The 19,555-nt window shown below is 36.8% G+C and overlaps 1 protein-coding gene across 2 annotated transcripts in view; it reads left to right on the top strand.

The window, feature by feature from the left end:
* Positions 1-19,555, top strand: part of BBS4 (Bardet-Biedl syndrome 4) — an 84,809-nt gene that overhangs the window by 21,892 nt on the left and 43,362 nt on the right. For both annotated transcript variants that reach the window (XM_089904187.1, XM_022579962.3), the window contains exon 2: positions 2,523-2,574. In XM_089904187.1, the coding sequence (XP_089760313.1) occupies positions 2,523-2,574 (52 nt within the window). The remainder of the gene's footprint in view (positions 1-2,522; positions 2,575-19,555) is intronic.

Below are 19,555 nucleotides of genomic sequence, written 5' to 3'. Positions count from 1 at the left end.
CTATGTATAGTGTGTTTTTTAAAGTTTTTAAAATTTGCTCTTTCCATTTTAATATTCAGTCTATTTTAATTTGTTTTCATTTTCCTGATGAAGGTTTTTTTCTTGAAGTCTATTTTGTCTCAGTGCTAATACTGCTCCTTTTTCTTTTTGCTTCTGTTTTCCTGCTGTATCTGTTCTCATCCTTTTACTTTGTTTTCCTTTGACCTTATGTTTTAGATGTTTCTTTATACAGATAGCATATATCTAGATTTAAAAAAAATCCATTCTTATAATCTTTTAACTAGAGAATTTCATTTTTTCTCCTTCTTTTCTTACTTTAATCTTCCTTAAGTGAGTACCCAGATTTTTTTGTTAATACATTTATTCATTTATTTATTTATTTTTGGCTGCGTTGGGTCTGTGTTGCTGCACACAGGCTTTTTCTGGCCATGGAGAGTGGGGGCTATTCTTCGTTGTGGTGTGTGGGCTTCTTATTGCAGTGGCTTCTCTTGTTGCAGAGTACGGGCTCTAGGCATGGGGGCTTCAGTAGTTGTGACTCGAGGGTTCTAGAGCGCAGGCTCAGTAGTTGTGGCTCACGGGTTTAGTTCCTCCGTGGCATGTGGGCTCTTCCCGGACCAGGGATCGAACCTGTGTCCCCTGCATTGGCAGGTGGATTGTTAACCACTGTGCCACCAGGGAAGTTCCTTAGCTATTCTTAACATTAGAAGTCTTTTTTTCCCCACAGCCCTCTTTCTCACCCCAGATAGGTTCTAGAAAGCTTGTCAACACACCTGCTAATCAGCAGCATGAACCTGCCAGCCCAGCATCTTCAGAGGGTCAGAGCTTTCTCCGCATTCTGATATCTGCATACAGGTAGCATATATCTAGATTTAAAAAAATCCATTCTGATAATCTGTCTTTTAACTAGAGAATTTCAATTTTTCTTCTTTTCTTACTTTAATCTTCCTTAAGTGAGTATCCAGATTTTTAAAAATAATAGATATTTAACTTAAAGTTCAAACGTAAACCTGAATAATACAGGGATCATCGAATGTTTTGTTACCCTTTGCTTTCTGCCAATTCATGCCGTTGTTCAGTTTTTTAGTTTTTGTGTTTCTCAGTTCAGCACCACAAATTATACTTTGTTTTATTCAGTAAGTAGATGCTTATAATATATGTCCATATTTTACCAATTCCTTTGCTTGTTCCACTCCTTCCTTCTGGGGTTGTTTTCCTTTCTTCTAATGTAAATATGTCCATTAAAAGTTTATTTAGGGATTCTAAAAAGTCAAATTTTATTTGTCTGAAAGCCTCTTAAAATTTGCTATTGTTCGTGAACGTTAGTTTTGATTCGTGTAAGAGTTCAGATTGGGGGTTGGCAAACTGTTTTTTAAGGGGCCAATAGTAAATAGTTTGAGCTTCATGGGCCATATATTGTCTGTCACAAGTAAATCAACTCTGCAGTTGTAGAGCGGAAGCAACTATAGGCAATATGTAAACACGTGAGTGTGACTGTTGTGATAAAATTTTGGTTGTAGACACTGAAGTTTGAATTTCATATAATTTCCATGTGTTATAAAATATTGTTAAAATTTTTCTTAACCATGAAAAATATAAAAATTATTCTTAGCTTATGGACCACATAAACATAGGCTGTATCTGACTTGTGAGCCATAGTTTGGTGATCTCTTGTCTAGGTTAATATTCATTTTACTTAGTACTTTACTCTTGGGGATAGTTATTCTTATAATGTCATGTGATATTATCTTCCATTTTTAATTGTTGAGAAGTCAGCTGTCAATCTAACTGTCCTTTCGTTGCAGGTAATCTGGTGATATTATTTTTCTTTGGTTATTTTTAAGAACTTATTATTGTCCCTGTGCATGTCCCTATGATGTATCTAAAGTGTGGATTTATTTTCATTTAACTTGGTTAGAATTGGTTGAGCATCCAGAATCTAAAGATTAGTGTGTCTCGTATACTTCTGGAAATGTTCAGCCATTATTTTTGCTTATATCATACCTTATCATATATAACATGGGAGGTAAATAGAAGAAAAATTCATTTGAAGATTTTCTGCGAAGTTATAGTACAGTATAGTATCTATAATATTAAATAATGACCCTTTTAAAATACTCCCTCCTAGAACTGAGTGCTAGAGCATCTCTGTGTAGATGACCTCATAAGCTTCCTCTTATCAAAATTATCACTTTTTTGGTTGGCTGCTAAGAAGTATAGCATTAAGTATAATACTAATATGTTGACATTAATTTGTATACATTATATCATGCATTATAATTAAAATAAGTATATACTGTAAGTAATTATATATTATAAATATGAATTATACATTATTAATAGTTTGGACAGCAAAAGTATGACCTGACATTTGTTTTTTAAACCATATTCAAATAATTCTTTGTACATGTATGCAGGTAATGGATTATTTGCATGATTGGAGGGCTATTGATGATTGTTATTTTAATGCTTCTTTAAGCTAGCAAGATTTATGGTGGTGTTTTAACAGACTTCTTTCATTTCAGAGAACTCAGTTTCCTGCATCTGCTGAATCTCTAAAACCCCGGCTGAAAAAAGGTCTGTATATAATTTCATTTTGTGTGTATATTTGCACAATTTCTCTGTCTTATTGATTCTTCTATCCTGTATCCACTAGAGCTTTTACAAATATGATTGTTGGGAAAAGCAGTAGTCTGAATGTTCTCCCATATCTAGCTTTTATTTTGTGAAGTTGTTAGATATTACGGGATTGATTTTACCTATAAATATGTTTATTTATTTATTTCATTATGCTGAGTCTTAGTTGTGGCAGGCGGGCTCCTTAGTTGTGGCATGTGAACTCTTAGTCGCGGCATGTATGTGGGATCTAGTTCCATGACCGGGGATAGAACCAGGGCCCCTGCATTGGGAGCGTGAAGTCTTATCCACTGTGCCACCAGGGAAGTCCCTACCTGTAAATATGTTTAAATGGGGTTTTATTATTATATAAATGTGTACTAATTTTCTACTTGTGGAAAAACCACTCTAAAGTTCCTATAGTACATATCGGGCCTCAAATAATCTCATATATACATATGTTAAATAAGTGTGAGGTTTTATAAAAATTGAGTCTGGGAAGCCTAACTAGGTGAGGACCTATATTGTAAAGAACTGCCTTTAAAAATATGATACAGCGATAATTCCCTGGCAGTCCAGTGGTTAGGACTCAGTGTTTTCACTGCCGGGGGCCCGGGTTTGATTCCTGATCGGGGAACTAAGATGCCGTGCGGCGCAGCCAAAAAAAATTTTTTTAAATAAAATAAAATCCAATAGAGATATATATATTTTATATAGAGGAATAGGATTTCTTCATTTGTTAACCTATGAAGTCTTAGGAGGGTTTGCATCAAGTTGTCAGTGACTATACTGGATGTTCTTCCATGTCTAAAGGACTGGATGTCCTAGCTACTTGCCAGGCATTGGAAAATACCTGAACTTTTTGTTTAGCAGGAGAGACCATCTGTTTTATTATTTATTCATTTGTTTATTATTTGCTAGATGAGGAAACCATGGAAGGGGAGTGACTTGCCCAGGGTCCTGTGTGTTGCTTTTGTTTGCATACCTGAGCACCAGGCTATATGCCCTTTTGCAGCATGTGTTTTCCTGTTGTATGCTAAGAGTTTTAAAGTTGATTTTGTCAATAAAGTGTTTATTTGGGGCATTTCAGTTACACTTTGAAATTATAATACAAGTTGTTGGAAAATATTAACTTTCAGGATTATACTTTCAAAGAGTTTTTTAGGAAAACACTGTAAAGAGCAGTACATGTACAATTTAGATTATTTGTGAAATTTGGATGAATTCTGCCGATGTCTAACATCATCGTTAATAATTTAAACACCATTTCTGAACATGAGAATCATCTTGCTGTGGTATCTGTCATTTCATTTCATCACCAGAGTGATTTGGCTAGTCCGGTGGTGGGGCTTGTGGGTATTGTAATCATCTCTCCAGTGTTCTTTCCATAATTCCTCCAGGGTCAAACCCTGTGGTTCAGTTGACTCCCAGTCCAGGAGAGTTGTAATTACTATACACCAATCAAGAACTGGCCCATGCCCAATTCAGGCTAATGAGATAAAAACTTTACAGCTCTGGGGAGAAGGGGCACATTTGACAAGATGCTATAAAATGTAACAGTGCCATAATGCCCTTTCCAATCACTTCTTTCTCCCTTCCCCACTGCAGAGCAACCACTGACTTCTAGTATTAAAGTTTAGTTTTTCCTGTTCTTGAACCCCTCATACATGTGAGTACTTAGTGGGTTCCAGGACCAGTGATAGGTATTTGCAATACACAGATAAATAGGGCATATTATGTCTTCAGGGCATAGAAAATAAAGGCATATAATTATAGTGTATACTCCATAGGTCCTTCCTTCTGAAGGTTAAACATTTCCAGTTTCTTCAACTCTTTTCATATAAAATGTTTAGAACTCTTTTGCCATTATTACTTTGGTTCTGTAGTGAAATTCGTTGGCCCTCTTGGAAGTATTAGAGTTCAGGACTAGGTAGAATATTCCAGGTATTGTGTGAACAGGGCCAAGTGTAATGTCTGGAAGATAAAATCTGTTCATCTGGATCTTTCATTTCTGTTAGTCCAACTCAAGGTTGCATTGCCTTTTGGGCAACCATTTTACACATTTGCAATACCACTATATTGCACAGTGCCAGGGGTATGATTCGTGTAGAACACAAAGACTTCAATATAAATGATGCCTTTGGAATTGTGCAAGGTGGTGACACAGGCATGTAAAATGTCAAGGGTATAACCCGTTCTTATCCTGCCCTAGATTTCGGGCTTCCATGACCCAAGATTTTATCTATTGAATCACACTGATTGAGTTTTGGAATGTTGTGCCAGCCTTGCATTTCTGGGATAAGCTCCACATGGTCATGGTGTATTAAACTTTTTATATATTGCTGGATTCGGTTTGCTAATGTTTTGTTAAGGATTTTTGCATCTGTATTTATGAGGGATGTTGGGCTATAGTTTTCTTTTTTTGTGATGCTTTTGTATGTTTTTGGTATCAGGGCTATGCTGGCCTTAAAACGAGTTGGGAACTATTCCCTCGTCTAGTTTCTGGAAAATTTTGTATAGAATTGGTGTTATTTCTTTTCTTAAATGTTTGCTAGAATGTGACAGTGAAGCTTGTCTGGGTCTGGATTTTTTTGCTGTTGTTGGACGGTTTTTAAGTATAAACTAAATTTCTTTAATAGATGTGGGACTATTCAGGTTATATATTTCTTTAGAGACTGCTTTGATAATGTTTCTCTTTCAAAGACATTTGTCCATTTCATCTCAGTTATTAAATTTATTGGCATAAAATTCATAATACTCCTTTATTTTCCTTTTAATGTCTAGGATGTATAGTGATGTTCCCTCTGTTGTTCCTGAATTTAGTAATTCTCTTTTTTCTTGACCAGTCTGGTTAGAGGTTTATACATTTTATTGATCTTTTCCGAGAACCAGCCTTTGATTTTATTGTTTTTTCTCTATTGCTTTTTTTTTTTTTTTTTTGTGGTACGCGGGCCTATCACTGTTGTGGCCTCTCCTGTTGCAGAGCACAGGCTTCGGACGTGCAGGCTCAGCAGCCATGGCTCATGGGCCCAGCCGCTCCACGGCATGTGGGATCTTCCCGGACCGGGGCACGAACCCCGCGTCTCCTGCATCGGCAGGTGGACTCTCAACCACTGAGCCACCAGGGAAGCCCCCTCTATTGCTTTTTTTTGTTTCAATTTCATTGATTTTGGCTCTTATCTAATATTTCTTGCATTTAATTTGCTCTTTTTTCAGTTTCTTGAGAAATTTCCTCTGTTCATACTTTGTTGAGAGCTTTTTACCATGAATGGTTGTGAAATTTTATCAAATGCTTTTTCTTCATAAACTGAGATGATCATATGGTTTTTCTTTATTTTTTGTAACACTACCTGATTAATTTTTCACTTTTTAAACAGCTTAATTGAAAAATCACCCATTGCAAGTGTATCATCTCTACCTCACTTTTTAACAGTTGAATTCCATTGTATGATAACTTATATTTAACCCCTCCTCTATTTTTTCCAACTTTTCACTTTATATTTTTAGTTTATTTTTTATCAAGGTAACATTGGTTTATAACATTATATATGTTTCATGTGTGCAACATTATATTTCTTCTTCTGTATACACTACAGCGTGCTTACCACCAAAAATTTATTTTTTATCCCTCATCATACAGTTGATCCTGTTTACCCATTTCTTCCTCTGATGCCCCCCTTCCTTCCTCTCTGGTAGCCACGACTTTGTTCTCTGTATCTATGTGTTTGTTTTTGTTTGGCTTAGTTTGTTCATTTATTTTGTTTTTGTTTTGTTTTTTATATTACACGTATGAGTGAAATCATGCAGGATTTGTCTTTCTTCGTCTGACTGATTTCACTTAGCATATCCATCCATGTTGTCTTCTTTTATTTAAGATTAATTTATTATTTATTTTATTTATTTTTGGCTGCATTGGGTCTTAGTTGTGGCACATGGGATCTTCGTTGAGGCGCGTGGGATCTTTCATTGAGGCATGTGGGCTCTTCCTTGTGGTGCGTGGGCTTCCCTCTAGTTGTGCCATGCAGGTTTTTCTCTTCTCTAGTTGTGGCATGCAGTCTCCAGGGTGCATGGGCTCTGTAGTTGTGGCATGCGGGTTCCAGAGCACGTGGGCTCTGTATTTTGCAGCATGCAGGCTCTTGTTGAGGTGTGCGAGCTCAGTATTTGTGGCACGTGGGCCCAGCTGCCTTGCGGCATGTGGCACCCCAGTTCCCTGACCAGGGATTGAACCCGAGTCCCCCGTGTTGTAAGGCGGAGTCTTTACCACTGGACCACCAGGGAAGTCCCCATGTTGTCTTAAATGGCAAGATTTTGTCTTTTCTATGGCTAAGTAGTATTCCATTGTATATGTATGCCACATCTTATTTATCCATTGATCATCATGTAGTTTCCCTTGTCATTGATATAGTGAATTGCTTTGATCAGTTTGTTTTGTTTTGTTTTATTTTGTTTTGTCCATGCTGCGCAGCATGCAGCAGGGATCTTAGTTCTCCAACCAGGATCAAACTTGTTCCCCCTGCAGTGGAAGCGTGGAGCCCTAACCACAGGGCTGCTAGGGAATTCCCCTTTGATCAGTTTTTTTAATTTAAAAAAAAAATTTATTTTTTATTTTATTTTTTGGTCATGCAGTGCAACATGTGGGATCTTAATTCCCCAACCAGGGATCGAACCCGCACCCACTGCATTGGAAGAGTGGAGTCCTAACCACTGGACCGCCAGGGAAGTCCCTTGATCAGTTTTTTAATACTGAACCAGCCTTGCATTCTTGTGATAAAGCCAATTCAGATATGATGTAGTTTTCTTATTATTTATTATTGGATTTGATTTTCTAAAATTTTGTTAGGAACTTTTACGTCAGTGTTCCTGAAGTATATTGGCATATAGTTTTCATATAATATTTTTGTTTGATTTTGGTGTAGGGTAATGCTGACCACCTTATAAATGATTTGAGACATAGTCTCTGCTCTTTAATTTCCTGGAAAAGTCTGTGGAGAATTGACTAATTTTCTTCTTAAATATTTATTGCAATGCCCTCATGAAGCCAGCTGGTCCTGGAGTTTTCTTTGTATTAAGTCTCTTAATAGATATAGGGCTGAATAGGTTATCTATTTCTTCTTGATTATGCTTTGGTAGTTTATGTTCTTCAAGGAGTTTTTCTATTTTATCTAAGTTGTCAAATTTATTGGCATAAAGTTCACAGTTTTACCTAACTGATATTAAAGATACTGTAAAGCCTCTATAATTAAAACAGTATAGTACTGGTACATGAATAGAAGAGAAACCAGTGTGATAGAACAGGAAAAGTCCAGAAAGAGACTCAAATACATTTGGCAGTTTAATATATGATAAAGTATATGGCTTCTCAAATTACTGGAGTTAAAGATGTACTTTTTAATAAATGGTGCTGGGACAACTCGATAGACATTTTGATAAATAAAAAATTAGACATACACTAGAATAAACTCCAAATGGATCAGAGATCTAATCTAAAAGGAAAATTCATAACCATGCAAGTATTAAAAGAAATACTTTTACCAGAGTATTTTACCAGAGGTAAAATTACCAGAGGCAGTAAAAGTTGATAAATATGACTTCACAGTGAATTTTTTATGTATGGCAAAAGGCACAATAAGGAAAGACAAAAGAGAAATAACATTCTAGGTGAACATATTTGCAACATATATCACAGGTAAATGGCTAAAATCACTAACATATAAAGAACTCTTATAACTTAGGGATAGGGTGGGTGGGAAGGAGACCACAACATGCAATAGGGGCTGCCCTGGTGGCGCAGTGGTTGAGAGTCCACCTGCTGATGCAGGGGACAAGGGTTCATGCCCTGGTCTGGGAGGATCCTGCATGCCGCGGAACGGCTGGGCCCGTAAGCCATGGCCGCTGAGCCTGCACGTCTGGAGCCTGTGCTCTGCAACGGGAGAGGCCACAACAGTGAGAGGCCCGCGTACCGCAAAAAACAAAAAAACATGCAATAGAAAAATGGATAAAGCATAATCAGAATTTACACACACACATTATATAAATCTATAGTAACATAAAATATTTACACATACACACACAGGATATAAACCTATAGTAACATACCATTTATAACCTATCAGGATGGCTAAAATTAAGAAATATGAGTACATATTCAATTTGTGAGGCTGCAGGAAACAAGCACTGTCTTATATTGTTGGTGGGAATATAAATTGTTACAGCTGTTGTGGAAGAGAATTTGGCAATATCCAATAAAACTCCATAATTACATTTCTAGGACTTAACCTTGAAGATACATCTCTGACAATAAACAAATATTTATTCACAGTATTATTCACTGCAGTATTGTATGTGATTGTAAAATGTTGGAAACATCTTAAACGTCCATACATAAAAGAGTTCTTGAATAAACTGTAGTATATCCACATAATGGAATACTACACAACTTAAGGAAGATTTTTATGATTTGATACAAGATATTTCCAAGCGGTTTTCAAGATAAATTGTATGTTATAAAAAAGCAAAATACAAAAAAAAAGCAAAGCACAAAAGAGTATTTGCCATATGCTACATTTTTATAAAAAAGAAAATGAAATTAAAAATATGTATGAGCTTATTTTTATAAAAAGAAGCACCAGAAGGATATCTCAGAAACAAATGGGATTGGCTGTTTACAAAGCCTTGCATGGAAATGCAGTGGAAAGGTTGGAGGATGTAACACTTCTTCGAGTATATCTTTCTGTGTAGTTCTGACTTTTGAAATCATATATTCATATCGACAAAGATTGGGCCAACAAAAACCTTAAAAATAAAATATAAGAAGAAGCACATATAGGGTGGTTTATTGGAGTCAAATTTTCTTATGTTGGAGAAGGGAATTACATAATACAGAAAGGAGTGAGATGGGATCAAACCCTGATATACTGGATTGGAAATGGCAGTTATCAGTGTTGAATACATGGTTTTTAATATAGATATGTAGATATAAAATATATATTTTTCTTAATTCTGTCCATTGACAAGGGGTAGCAGCAATGACACCCTAGTAGTAGCAGTGAGTACAGTTAGTGCCCAGACCTTAGTTTCTAGACATTATTCTGCAGTAAAAGGAACACGGACGGGTTCCTTGGAGAAATGCCTAATTCCATGGCTAAGGCTGGGAATGAACCTGGGACATCTTGTGCCAGAAAGTGAGGAATAGTTTACCTAGTGTTGGGTATTTGTTGGAAAGATGCAGGAGTGGGTTTGAAGGGCTTTCACTGGCCAGTGGCCAGTTCTGAAGTGACTGAAGCCTCAAATAATCATAGCAATGGATTATAACACACTGAATAAAATAAGAATACACCAGTCCATACTGATATAAATATACTAGTAAATAATAAATGAAGCAAAAGGAAAAACTCTCCCTTATAAAATAGAGTGATAAGTAATAAATGTAGAAGGAATGATAGAGTTAGAAAATTACCATTTGGCAACCATCATAGTGATAACTGATTAATGCAAGACTCCTCAATGGATGCTAAAACTAGTGGGTAAAAGTTTGATGAAAAACAGGATATTTATGGGACTTCCCTGGTGGTCCAGTGGTTAAGATGCCACGCTCCCAATGCAGGGGGCCTGGGTTCGATCCCTGGTCAGGGAACAAGGTTCTGCATGCCATAACTAAGAGCCTGTATACTGCAAGTAAAAGAGCCTGCATACTGCAACTGAAGGTCCCACACGCTGCAACTGAAGATCCCACCCGCCACAATGAAGATCCTAAGTGCTGCAACTAAGACCTGGTGCAGCCAAATAACTAAATAAATATTAAAAAAAAAAAAAAACCCAAACATGCTATTTACATGAGTCTCTAAGTATCTTTCCATAAGATACATTTTGATTATAGTCTAGTAACTTTATAATGGAAAAACCTACCAAATACCACCCTAACCAAGTGATAAAAAGTAAAAGGTCACAATAATAGGACAAATTGATATATTGTGCCTCCTAAATAACTTGTGTGGTATTCCTGCCAAAAATAATACCTTCAATCTAATCATTAGGAAATAATAGACAAACCCAAACTGAGGGACAGTCTACAAAATAATTAGCCTGCATCTTCAAAAAAGCTGTTGAGAGAGGGCAGACAGCAGAAGCAAGAAGAACTACAATCCTGCAGCCTGTGGAACAAAAACCACATTCACAGAAAGACAAGATGAAAAGGCAGAGGTCTGTGTACCAGATGAAGGAACAAGATAAAACCCCAGAAAAACAACTAAATGAAGTGGAGATAGGCAACCTTCCAGAAAAAGATTTCAGAATAATAATAGTGAAGATGATCCAGGACCTCGGAAAAAGAATTCAGACAAAGATCGAGAAGATGCAAGAAATGTTTAACAAAGACCTAGAAGAATTAAAGAACAGACAAACAGAGATGAACAATACAATAACTGAAATGAAAACTACACTAGAAGGAATCAATAGGAGAATAACTGAGGCAGAAGAACGGATAAGTGACCTGGAAGACAGAATGGTGGAATTCACTGCTGCGGAACAGAACATAGAAAAAAGAATGAAAAGAAATGAAGACAGACTAAGAGACCTCTGGGACAACATTAAACGCAACAACATTCACATTATAGGGGTCCCAGAAGGAGAAGAGGAGAGAAGGGACCCGAGAAGAGATTATAGTCAAAAACTTCCCTAACATGGGAAAGGAAATAGTAACCCAAGTCCAGGAAGCGCAGAGAGTCCCATACAGGATAAATCCAAGGAGAAAGACGCCGAGACACACAGTAATCGAATTGGCAAAAGTTAAAGACAAAGAAAAATTATTGAAAGCAGCAAGGGAAAAACGACAAATAACATACAAGGGAACTCCCATAAGGTTAACAGCTGATTTCTCAGCAGAAACTCTACAAGCCAGAAGGGAGTGGCATGATACACTTAAAGTGATGAAAGGGAAGAACCTATAACCAAGATTACTCTAACCTGCAAGGTTCTCATTCAGATTCGATGGAGAAATCAAAAGCTTTACAGACAAGCAAAAGCTAAGAGAATTCAGCACCACCAAACCAGCTCTACAACAAATGCTAAAGGGACTTCTCTTAGTGGGAAGCACAAGAGAAGAAAAGGACCTACAAAAACAAACCCAAAACAATTAAGAAAATGGTCATAGAAACACACATATCGATAATTACCTTAAACGTGAATGGATTAAATGCTCCAACCAAAAGACACAGGCTGGCTGAATGGATACAAAAACAAGACCCACATATATGCTGTCTACAAGAGACCCACTTCAGACCTAGGGACACATACAGACTGAAAGTGAGGGGATGGAAAAAGATATTCCATGCAGATGGAAATCAAAAGAAAGCTGGAGTAGCAATACTCATATCAGATAAAATAGACTTTAAAATAAAGAATGTTGCAAGACACAAGGAAGGACACTACATAATGATCAAGGGATCAATCCAAGAAGAAGATATAACAATTATAAATATATATGCAACCAACACAGGAGCACCTCAATACATAAGGCAACTGCTAACAGCTCTAAAAGAGGAAATCGACAGTAACACAATAATAGTGGGGGACTTTAACACCTCACTTACACCAATGGACAGATCATCCAAAATGAAAATAAATAAGGAAACACAAGCTTTAAATGACACAATAGACCAGATAGATTTAATTGATATTTATAGGACATTCCATCCAAAAACAGCAGATTACTCTTTCTTCTCAAGTGTGCATGGAACATTCTCCACGGTAGATCACATCTTGGGTCACAAATCAACCCTCAGTAAATTTAAGAAAATTGAAATCACATTAAGCATCTTTTCTGACCATAATGCTATGAAATTAGAAATGAATTACAGGGAAAAAAACATTAAAAACACAAACACATGGAGGCTAAACAGTACGTTACTAAATAACCAAGAGATCACTGAAGAAATCAAAGAGGAAATCAAAAAATACCCAGAGACAAATTACAACGAAAACACAATAATCCAAAACCTATGGGATGCAGCAAAAGTAGTTCTAAGAGGGAAGTTTATAGCTATACACGCCTACCTCAAAAAACAAGAAAAATCTCAAATAAACAATCTAACCTTACACCTAAAGGAAGTAGAGAAAGGAGAACAAACAAAACTCAAAGTTAGCAGAAGAAAGGAAATCATAAAGATCAGAGTAGAAATAAATGAAATAGAAACAAAACAAGAGCAAGGATCAATAAAACTAAAAGCTGGTTCTTTGAGAATATAAACAAAATTGATAAACCATTAGCCAGACTCATCAAGAAAAAGAGGGAGAGGACTCAAATCAATAAAATTAGAAATTAAAAAGGAGAAGTTACAACAGACACTGCAGAAATACAAAGCATCATAAGAGACTACTACAGGCAACTCTATGCCAATAAAATGGACAACCTGGAAGAAACGGACAAATTCTTAGAAAGGTGTAACCTTCCAAGACTGAACCAGGAAGAAATAGAAAATTCGAACAGACAAATCACAAGTACTGAAATTGAAACTGATTAAAAATCTTCCAACAAAGAAAAGTCCAGGACCAGATGGCTTCACAGGTGAATTGTATCAAACATTTAGAGAAGCGCTGACACCCATCCTTCTCAAACTCTTCCAAAAAATTCCGGAGGAAGGAACACTCCCAAACTCATTCTGTGAGGCTTCCATTACCCTGATACCAAAACCAGACAAAGATACTACCAAAAAAGAAAATTACAGACCAATATCACTGATGAATATAGATGTAGAAATCCTCAACAAAATACTAGCAAACAGAATCCAACAACACATTAAAAGGATTATACACCATGATCAAATGGGATTTATCCCAGGGATGCAAGGATTCTTCAGTATAGGCAATTCAATCAATGTGATACACCATATTAACAGATTGAAGAATAAAAACCATATGATCATCTCAATAGATGCAGAAAAAGCTTTTGACAAAATTCAACACCCATTTATGATGAAAACTTTTCAGAAAGTGGGCAGAGAGGCAACCTACCTCAACATAATAAAGGCCATATATGACACACCCACAGCAAACATCATTCTCAATGGTGAAAAACTGAAAGCATTTCCTCTAAGATCAGGAAGAAGACAAGGATGTCCACTCTCACCACTATTATTCCACATAGTTTTGGAAGTTTTAGCCACAGCAGTCAGAGAAGAAAAAGAAATAAAAGGAATACAAATTGGAAAAGAAGAAGTAAAACTGTCACTGTCTGCAGATGACATGATACTATACATAGAGAATCCTAAAGATGCCACCAGAAAACTAGTAGAGCTCATCAATGAATCTGGTAAAGTTGCAGGATACAAAATTAATGCACAGAAATCTCTTGCATTCCTATACGCTAACGATGAAAAATCTAAAAGAGAAATTAAGGAAACACTGCAATTTACCATTGCGACAAAAAGAATAAAATACCTAGGAATAAACCTACCTAGCGGGCTTCCCTGGTGGCGCAGTGGTTGAGAGTCTGCCTGCCAATGCAGGGGACATGGGTTCATGCCCTGGTCCATGAAAATCCCACATGCCACGGAGTGGCTGGGCCCATGAGCCATGGCCGCTGAGACTGTGCATCCAGAGTCTGTGCTCTGCAACGGGAGAGGCCACAACAGTGATAGGCCTGCGTACCGCAAAAAGACAACAACAAAAAAACAAAAAACACCTACCTAGGGAGACAAAAGACCTGTATGCAGAAAACTGTAAGACACTGATGAAAGAAATTAAAGATGATGTCAACAGATGGATAGATACACCATGTTCTTGGATTGGGAGAATCAATATTGTGAAAATGAGTATACTACCCAAAGCAATCTACAGATTCAATGCAATCCATATCAAATTACTAATGGCATTTTTTATGGAACTAGAACAAAAAACTTAAAATTTGTATGGAGTCACAAAAGACCCCGAATAGCCAAAGCAGTCTTGAGGGAAAAAAACGGAGCTGGAGGTATCAGACTCCCTGACTTCAGACTATACTAGAAAGCTACAGTAATCAAGACAATATGGTACTGGCACGAAAACAGAAACATAGGATTAGTGGAACAAGATAGAAAAGCCAGAGGTAAACCCACGCACCTATGGTCAACTAATCTATGACAAAGGAGGCAAGGATATACAATGGAGGAAAGAGAGTCCCTTCAATAAATGGTGCTGGGAAAACTGGACAGCTACATGTAAAAGAATGAAATTAGAACACTCCCTAATAGCATACACAGAATAAACTCAAAATGGATTAGAGACCTAAATGTAAGACCGGACACTCTAAAATTCTTAGAAGAAAACATAGGAAGAACTCTCTTTGACATAATTCACAGCAAGATCTTTTTTGATCCACCTCCTAGAGTAATGGAAATAAAAACAAAAATAAACAGATGGGACCTATTGAAACTTAAAAGCTTTTGCAAAGCAAAGGAAACTACAAACAAGATGAAAAGACAACCCTCAGAATGGGAGAAAATATTTGCAAACGAAGCAACAGACAAAGGATTAATCTCCAAAATATATAAACAGCTCATGCAGCTCAATATTAAAAAAAGAAACAACCCAATCTAAAAATGGGCCGAAGACCTCAATAGACATTTCTCCAAAGAAGACATACAGATGGCCAAGAAACACGTGAGAAGCTGCTCAACATCACTAATTATTAGAGAAATGCAAATCAAAACTACAATGAGGTATCACCTCACACCAGTTAGAATGGGCATCATCAGAAAATCTAGAAACAACAAATGCTGGAGAGGGTGTGGTGAAAAGGGAACCCTCTTGCACTGTTGGTGAGAATGTAAATTGATACAGCCACTATGGAGAACAGTATGGAGGTTCCTTAAAAAACTAAAAATAAAATTACCATATGATCCAGCAATCCCACTACTGGGCATATACCCAGAGAAAACCATAATTCAAAAAGACACATGCACCCCAATGTTCATTGCAGCACTATTTACAATAGCCAGGTCGTGGAAGCAAGCTAAATGCCCATGGACAGACTAATGGATAAAGAAGATGTGGTACATATATGCAATGGAATATTTTTCAGCCATATAAAGGAACGAAATTGGGTCATTTGTTGAGACGTGGATGGATCTATTGACTGTCATACAGAGTGACGTAAGTCAGAAAGAGAAAAACAAATATCGTATATTAATGCATATATGTGGAACTTAGAAAAATGGTACAGATGAACCGGTTTGCAGGGCAGAAATTGAGACACAGATGTAGAGAACAAACGTATGGACACCAAGCCGGAAAAGCGGCGGGGTGGTGGTGGTGGTGGTTTCATGAATTGGGAGGTTGGGATTGACATGTATACACTGATGTGTATAAAATGGGTGACTAACAAGAACCCTCTGTATAAAAAAATAAAATTAAAAAAAAAAAAAGCTGTCGAGGTCATGAAAGAGAGTAAAGAAGACTAAAGAGACACGATAGCTGAATGTGGCACCTGGTCCTAACTAGAAAAGAGAAACATCTTTTAAAATATTTAAAAATTAAAGAGTTTTGCTACAAAGGAAATTATTAGGATGTTTGTTAAAATATGAATAAGGTTGGTATGGTAGATAATAGTATCGTATCAATGTTAAATTTGATAATTTTACTACGGTTATGTAAGAAGGATATTCTTTTTTTAAGAAAGAAAGTTTTTTGGGCTTCCCTGGTGGCGCAGCGGTTCAGAGTCCGCCTGCCGATGCATGGGACACGGGTTCGTGCCCCGGTCCGGGAGGACCCCGCATGTTGCAGAGCGGCTAGGCCCATGAGCCATGGCTGCTGAGCCTGCGCGTTCGGAGCCTGTGCTCCGCAACGGGAGAGACCACAACAGTGAGAGGCCCGCGTACGGCAAAAAAAAAAAGAAATAAAGTTTTTTGGGGTAAAGTGGTTATTTGTTTGTTTTCTTAGGCAGTTTTATTGAGGTTTAATTTATACAATATAGCATTCTCCAATTTTAAGTGAGCAGTTCGATGAGTTTTTAGTAGAGTTATGTAGTTGTGTGGTGACCATCACAACCCACTTTTAGAACATTTTCATCACCCAAAATGATCCCTAATGACTGTTTGCAGGAATTCTTTGTACTATTTTTTCAGCTTTTTTCTGAACCTGAAATTATTTAAAATAAAAAAAACTTTTTTTTTAAAGGAGCTGCTATGGGAGATCGACTTTCCAATAAAATCTACAAGCATATAACAAATTGTTTATTTTCACTCACATAGATAGGCCTCTTTTTTTGAACCATACTTTTCACCCATTTAAAGTGTACACTTCAGTGGGTTTTTGTATGTTAGATTATTGTTTTTCTTTTTTAATTTAATTAAATTTACTTTTCTCTTGCTGTGCCATGTGGGTTGTGGGATCTTAGTTCCCCGACCGGGGATTGAACCCGGGCCACCACAGTGAACGCACTGAGTTCTACCCACTGGACCGTCAGGGAATTCCCTCATTATTGTTTTTTTAAAATGTAGGAAAATATATATAGTATACAATTTGCTATTTTAACCATGTTTTAATTGAAATATTGTTGATTTACAATGTGTTAATTATTTTAACCATTTTTAAGTGTACAATCCAGTGGCGTTAAGTACATTTACAGTGTTTTGCAACCAGCACCACTATCCATTTCCAAAACTCTTTCATCACTCCAAACAGAAACTACCCATTAAGCAGTAGCTCCATTTTCCCTCTCCCCCCAACCCGTCCCTGTAACTTCTACTTTTATTTTTTAAATTGAAGTATATAGTTGATGTATAATATTATGTAAGTCACAGGTGTACAGTATAGTGATTCACAATTTTTAAAGGTTATACTTCATTTATAGTTATTGTAAAATATTGGCTGTATTCCCTGTGTTGTACAATATATCATTGTAGCTTATTTTGTACCTTTTAATCCCCTACACCTATTCTAGTTTCTCTCTCTATGAATTGCCTATTCTAGATATTTCATATAAGCAGAATCATACAATATTTGTCATTTTGTGTTTGGCTTATTACACTTAGCGTAATGTTTTAAAGGTTCATCCATGTTGTAGCATGTGTCAGAACTTCATTCCTTTTTAAGGCTGCATAGTATTCCATTGGATGTATATGCCACATTTTGTTTAGCCATTCATCTGTTAGTGGACACTTGGGTTGTTTCCACCTTTTGGCTATTGTGAATAATGCTGCAGTGAATATTGGTGTACAAATTTCTTTTTGAATCCCATTTCTCTTGGGTATATACCTGAGAATGGAATTGCTGGATTAAATACCAAACTGTTCTCTATAGCATCCAAACTATTTTACATTTCCACTAGCAATGTTTGAGGGCTCTAATTTCTCCACATCTTTGCCAACACTGTTATTTTCTGCTGCTGCTGCTTTTTTTTTTTTTTTTTAATAAAATAGCTAATCTAGTAGGTGTGAAGTGGTCTCTCCTTGTGCATGTGATTTCCATTTTCCTGACTAAGGATGTTGGCATTTCTTTTCATGTGCGTATTGACCATTTGTATATCTTCTTCGGAGAAATGTCTATTGAAATCCTTTACCCATTTTAAATGGGGTTGTTTGTCTTTATGTTGAGGCTAGGCCTGTTTTAATAGTGATTGAATTATGTCTTTCTTTTTCTTTAAGAAATATATACTTCAATTATTTCAGTATTTCCTTTAAAAAAATTGACTCAAAGAACCTTATTCAGTACCATTTGGTTAAAAAAAAAAGCCAACACTTTTTCAACATTTTTTTCTCTCTCAGTCTGAAAAAGAAGGCAGATATAAAGGAATTGAGAGTCTAGTCTTGATTTAATTTTATTTTTTGGCCGCTCCATGTGGCATGCAAGATCTTAGTTCCTGACCAGGTATTAGAACCCGTGCCCCCTGCATTGGAAGCACGGAGTCTTAACCACTGGACCGCCAGGGAAGTCCTTGATTTAATTTCGGAATGAAAGTTTTAACTAAGCATCATCCTCTTTTTCCCTCACTGTTGTAAGTAGCATGTGGAACTGGAGTGATAAGTTATTTATTATTTTTAAATTATCATGTTGCGCACACTTGTAGGCGTAGAAGTATGTAGGTATGAATTGACACAATACTTCTAAGTCAGTGCTTGTCCCTAAGTTTCAAGAACTTTAAAAGTTCATATTGTTTAACCTAGTACTTCTTGTCCTAAGAATCTATTCTAATAAAAGTATCCTTCCCTGTGGCACAGTGGTTAAGACTCTGAGCTCCCAATGCAGGGGGCCAAGGTTCGATCCCTGGCCAGGGAACTAGATCCCACATGCGTGCTACAACTAAGGAGCCCATCTGCTGCAACTAAGACCTGGGGCAACTAAATAAATAAATGAATATTAACCAAAAAAAGAAAGAAAGCTAAAATACTCCTTAAATCACCATCCAGTCTATAGGTAATCACTATTACCATTCAGTGTGCGTCTTTCAGATTTTTATACTATGTGTGTATGTGTGTATGTATATAGCAATAGAAATATATAGCTTACTGTTGCATGAGTGTTTCATATAAATGGTAATGTTACCAAGCCCAAACTCATTCTGCTGGCTGCATGTCAGGCTAGTAAATCAGGAGATGAGGTGTTGGGGCAAGGAAGATGGTGGACTAATGTCATAGAGAACTGTCTTACCCAAGTCAGAATTCAGGCTTCATTTATACTAAAAGGGAAGGGGCTGTGCTTGGTTGTTGCAGACTTCTTGGTGTAGGAATCCTTTGTTCTTGCAGCTGTCCTCATAGGTCAGATGTTCCTGTAAACAAGACAAATGCTATGCTCTGTTCTGCAACTTTTTATCTTCTATATGAATGGAAAAGTGTCATACCCTTGAAGGTCAGAGCCTTGAGAATGGGCTGTCCTCTATATTTCAGGCTATAGGGAACATTCTTAACTTGAAGCAAAAGCAATAGAATACAAAGGTTAAAGTGAAAGACACAGATCCAATATGGAGTCAGAT

Source organism: Delphinapterus leucas, chromosome 2 (assembly GCF_059928025.1).
Source record: "Delphinapterus leucas isolate spDelLeu-1000000601 "Yukka" chromosome 2, BTC_Dleu_Yukka2, whole genome shotgun sequence".
Classification (NCBI taxonomy): domain Eukaryota; kingdom Metazoa; phylum Chordata; class Mammalia; order Artiodactyla; family Monodontidae; genus Delphinapterus; species Delphinapterus leucas.
This window is presented reverse-complemented; position numbering and strand designations above follow the sequence as displayed.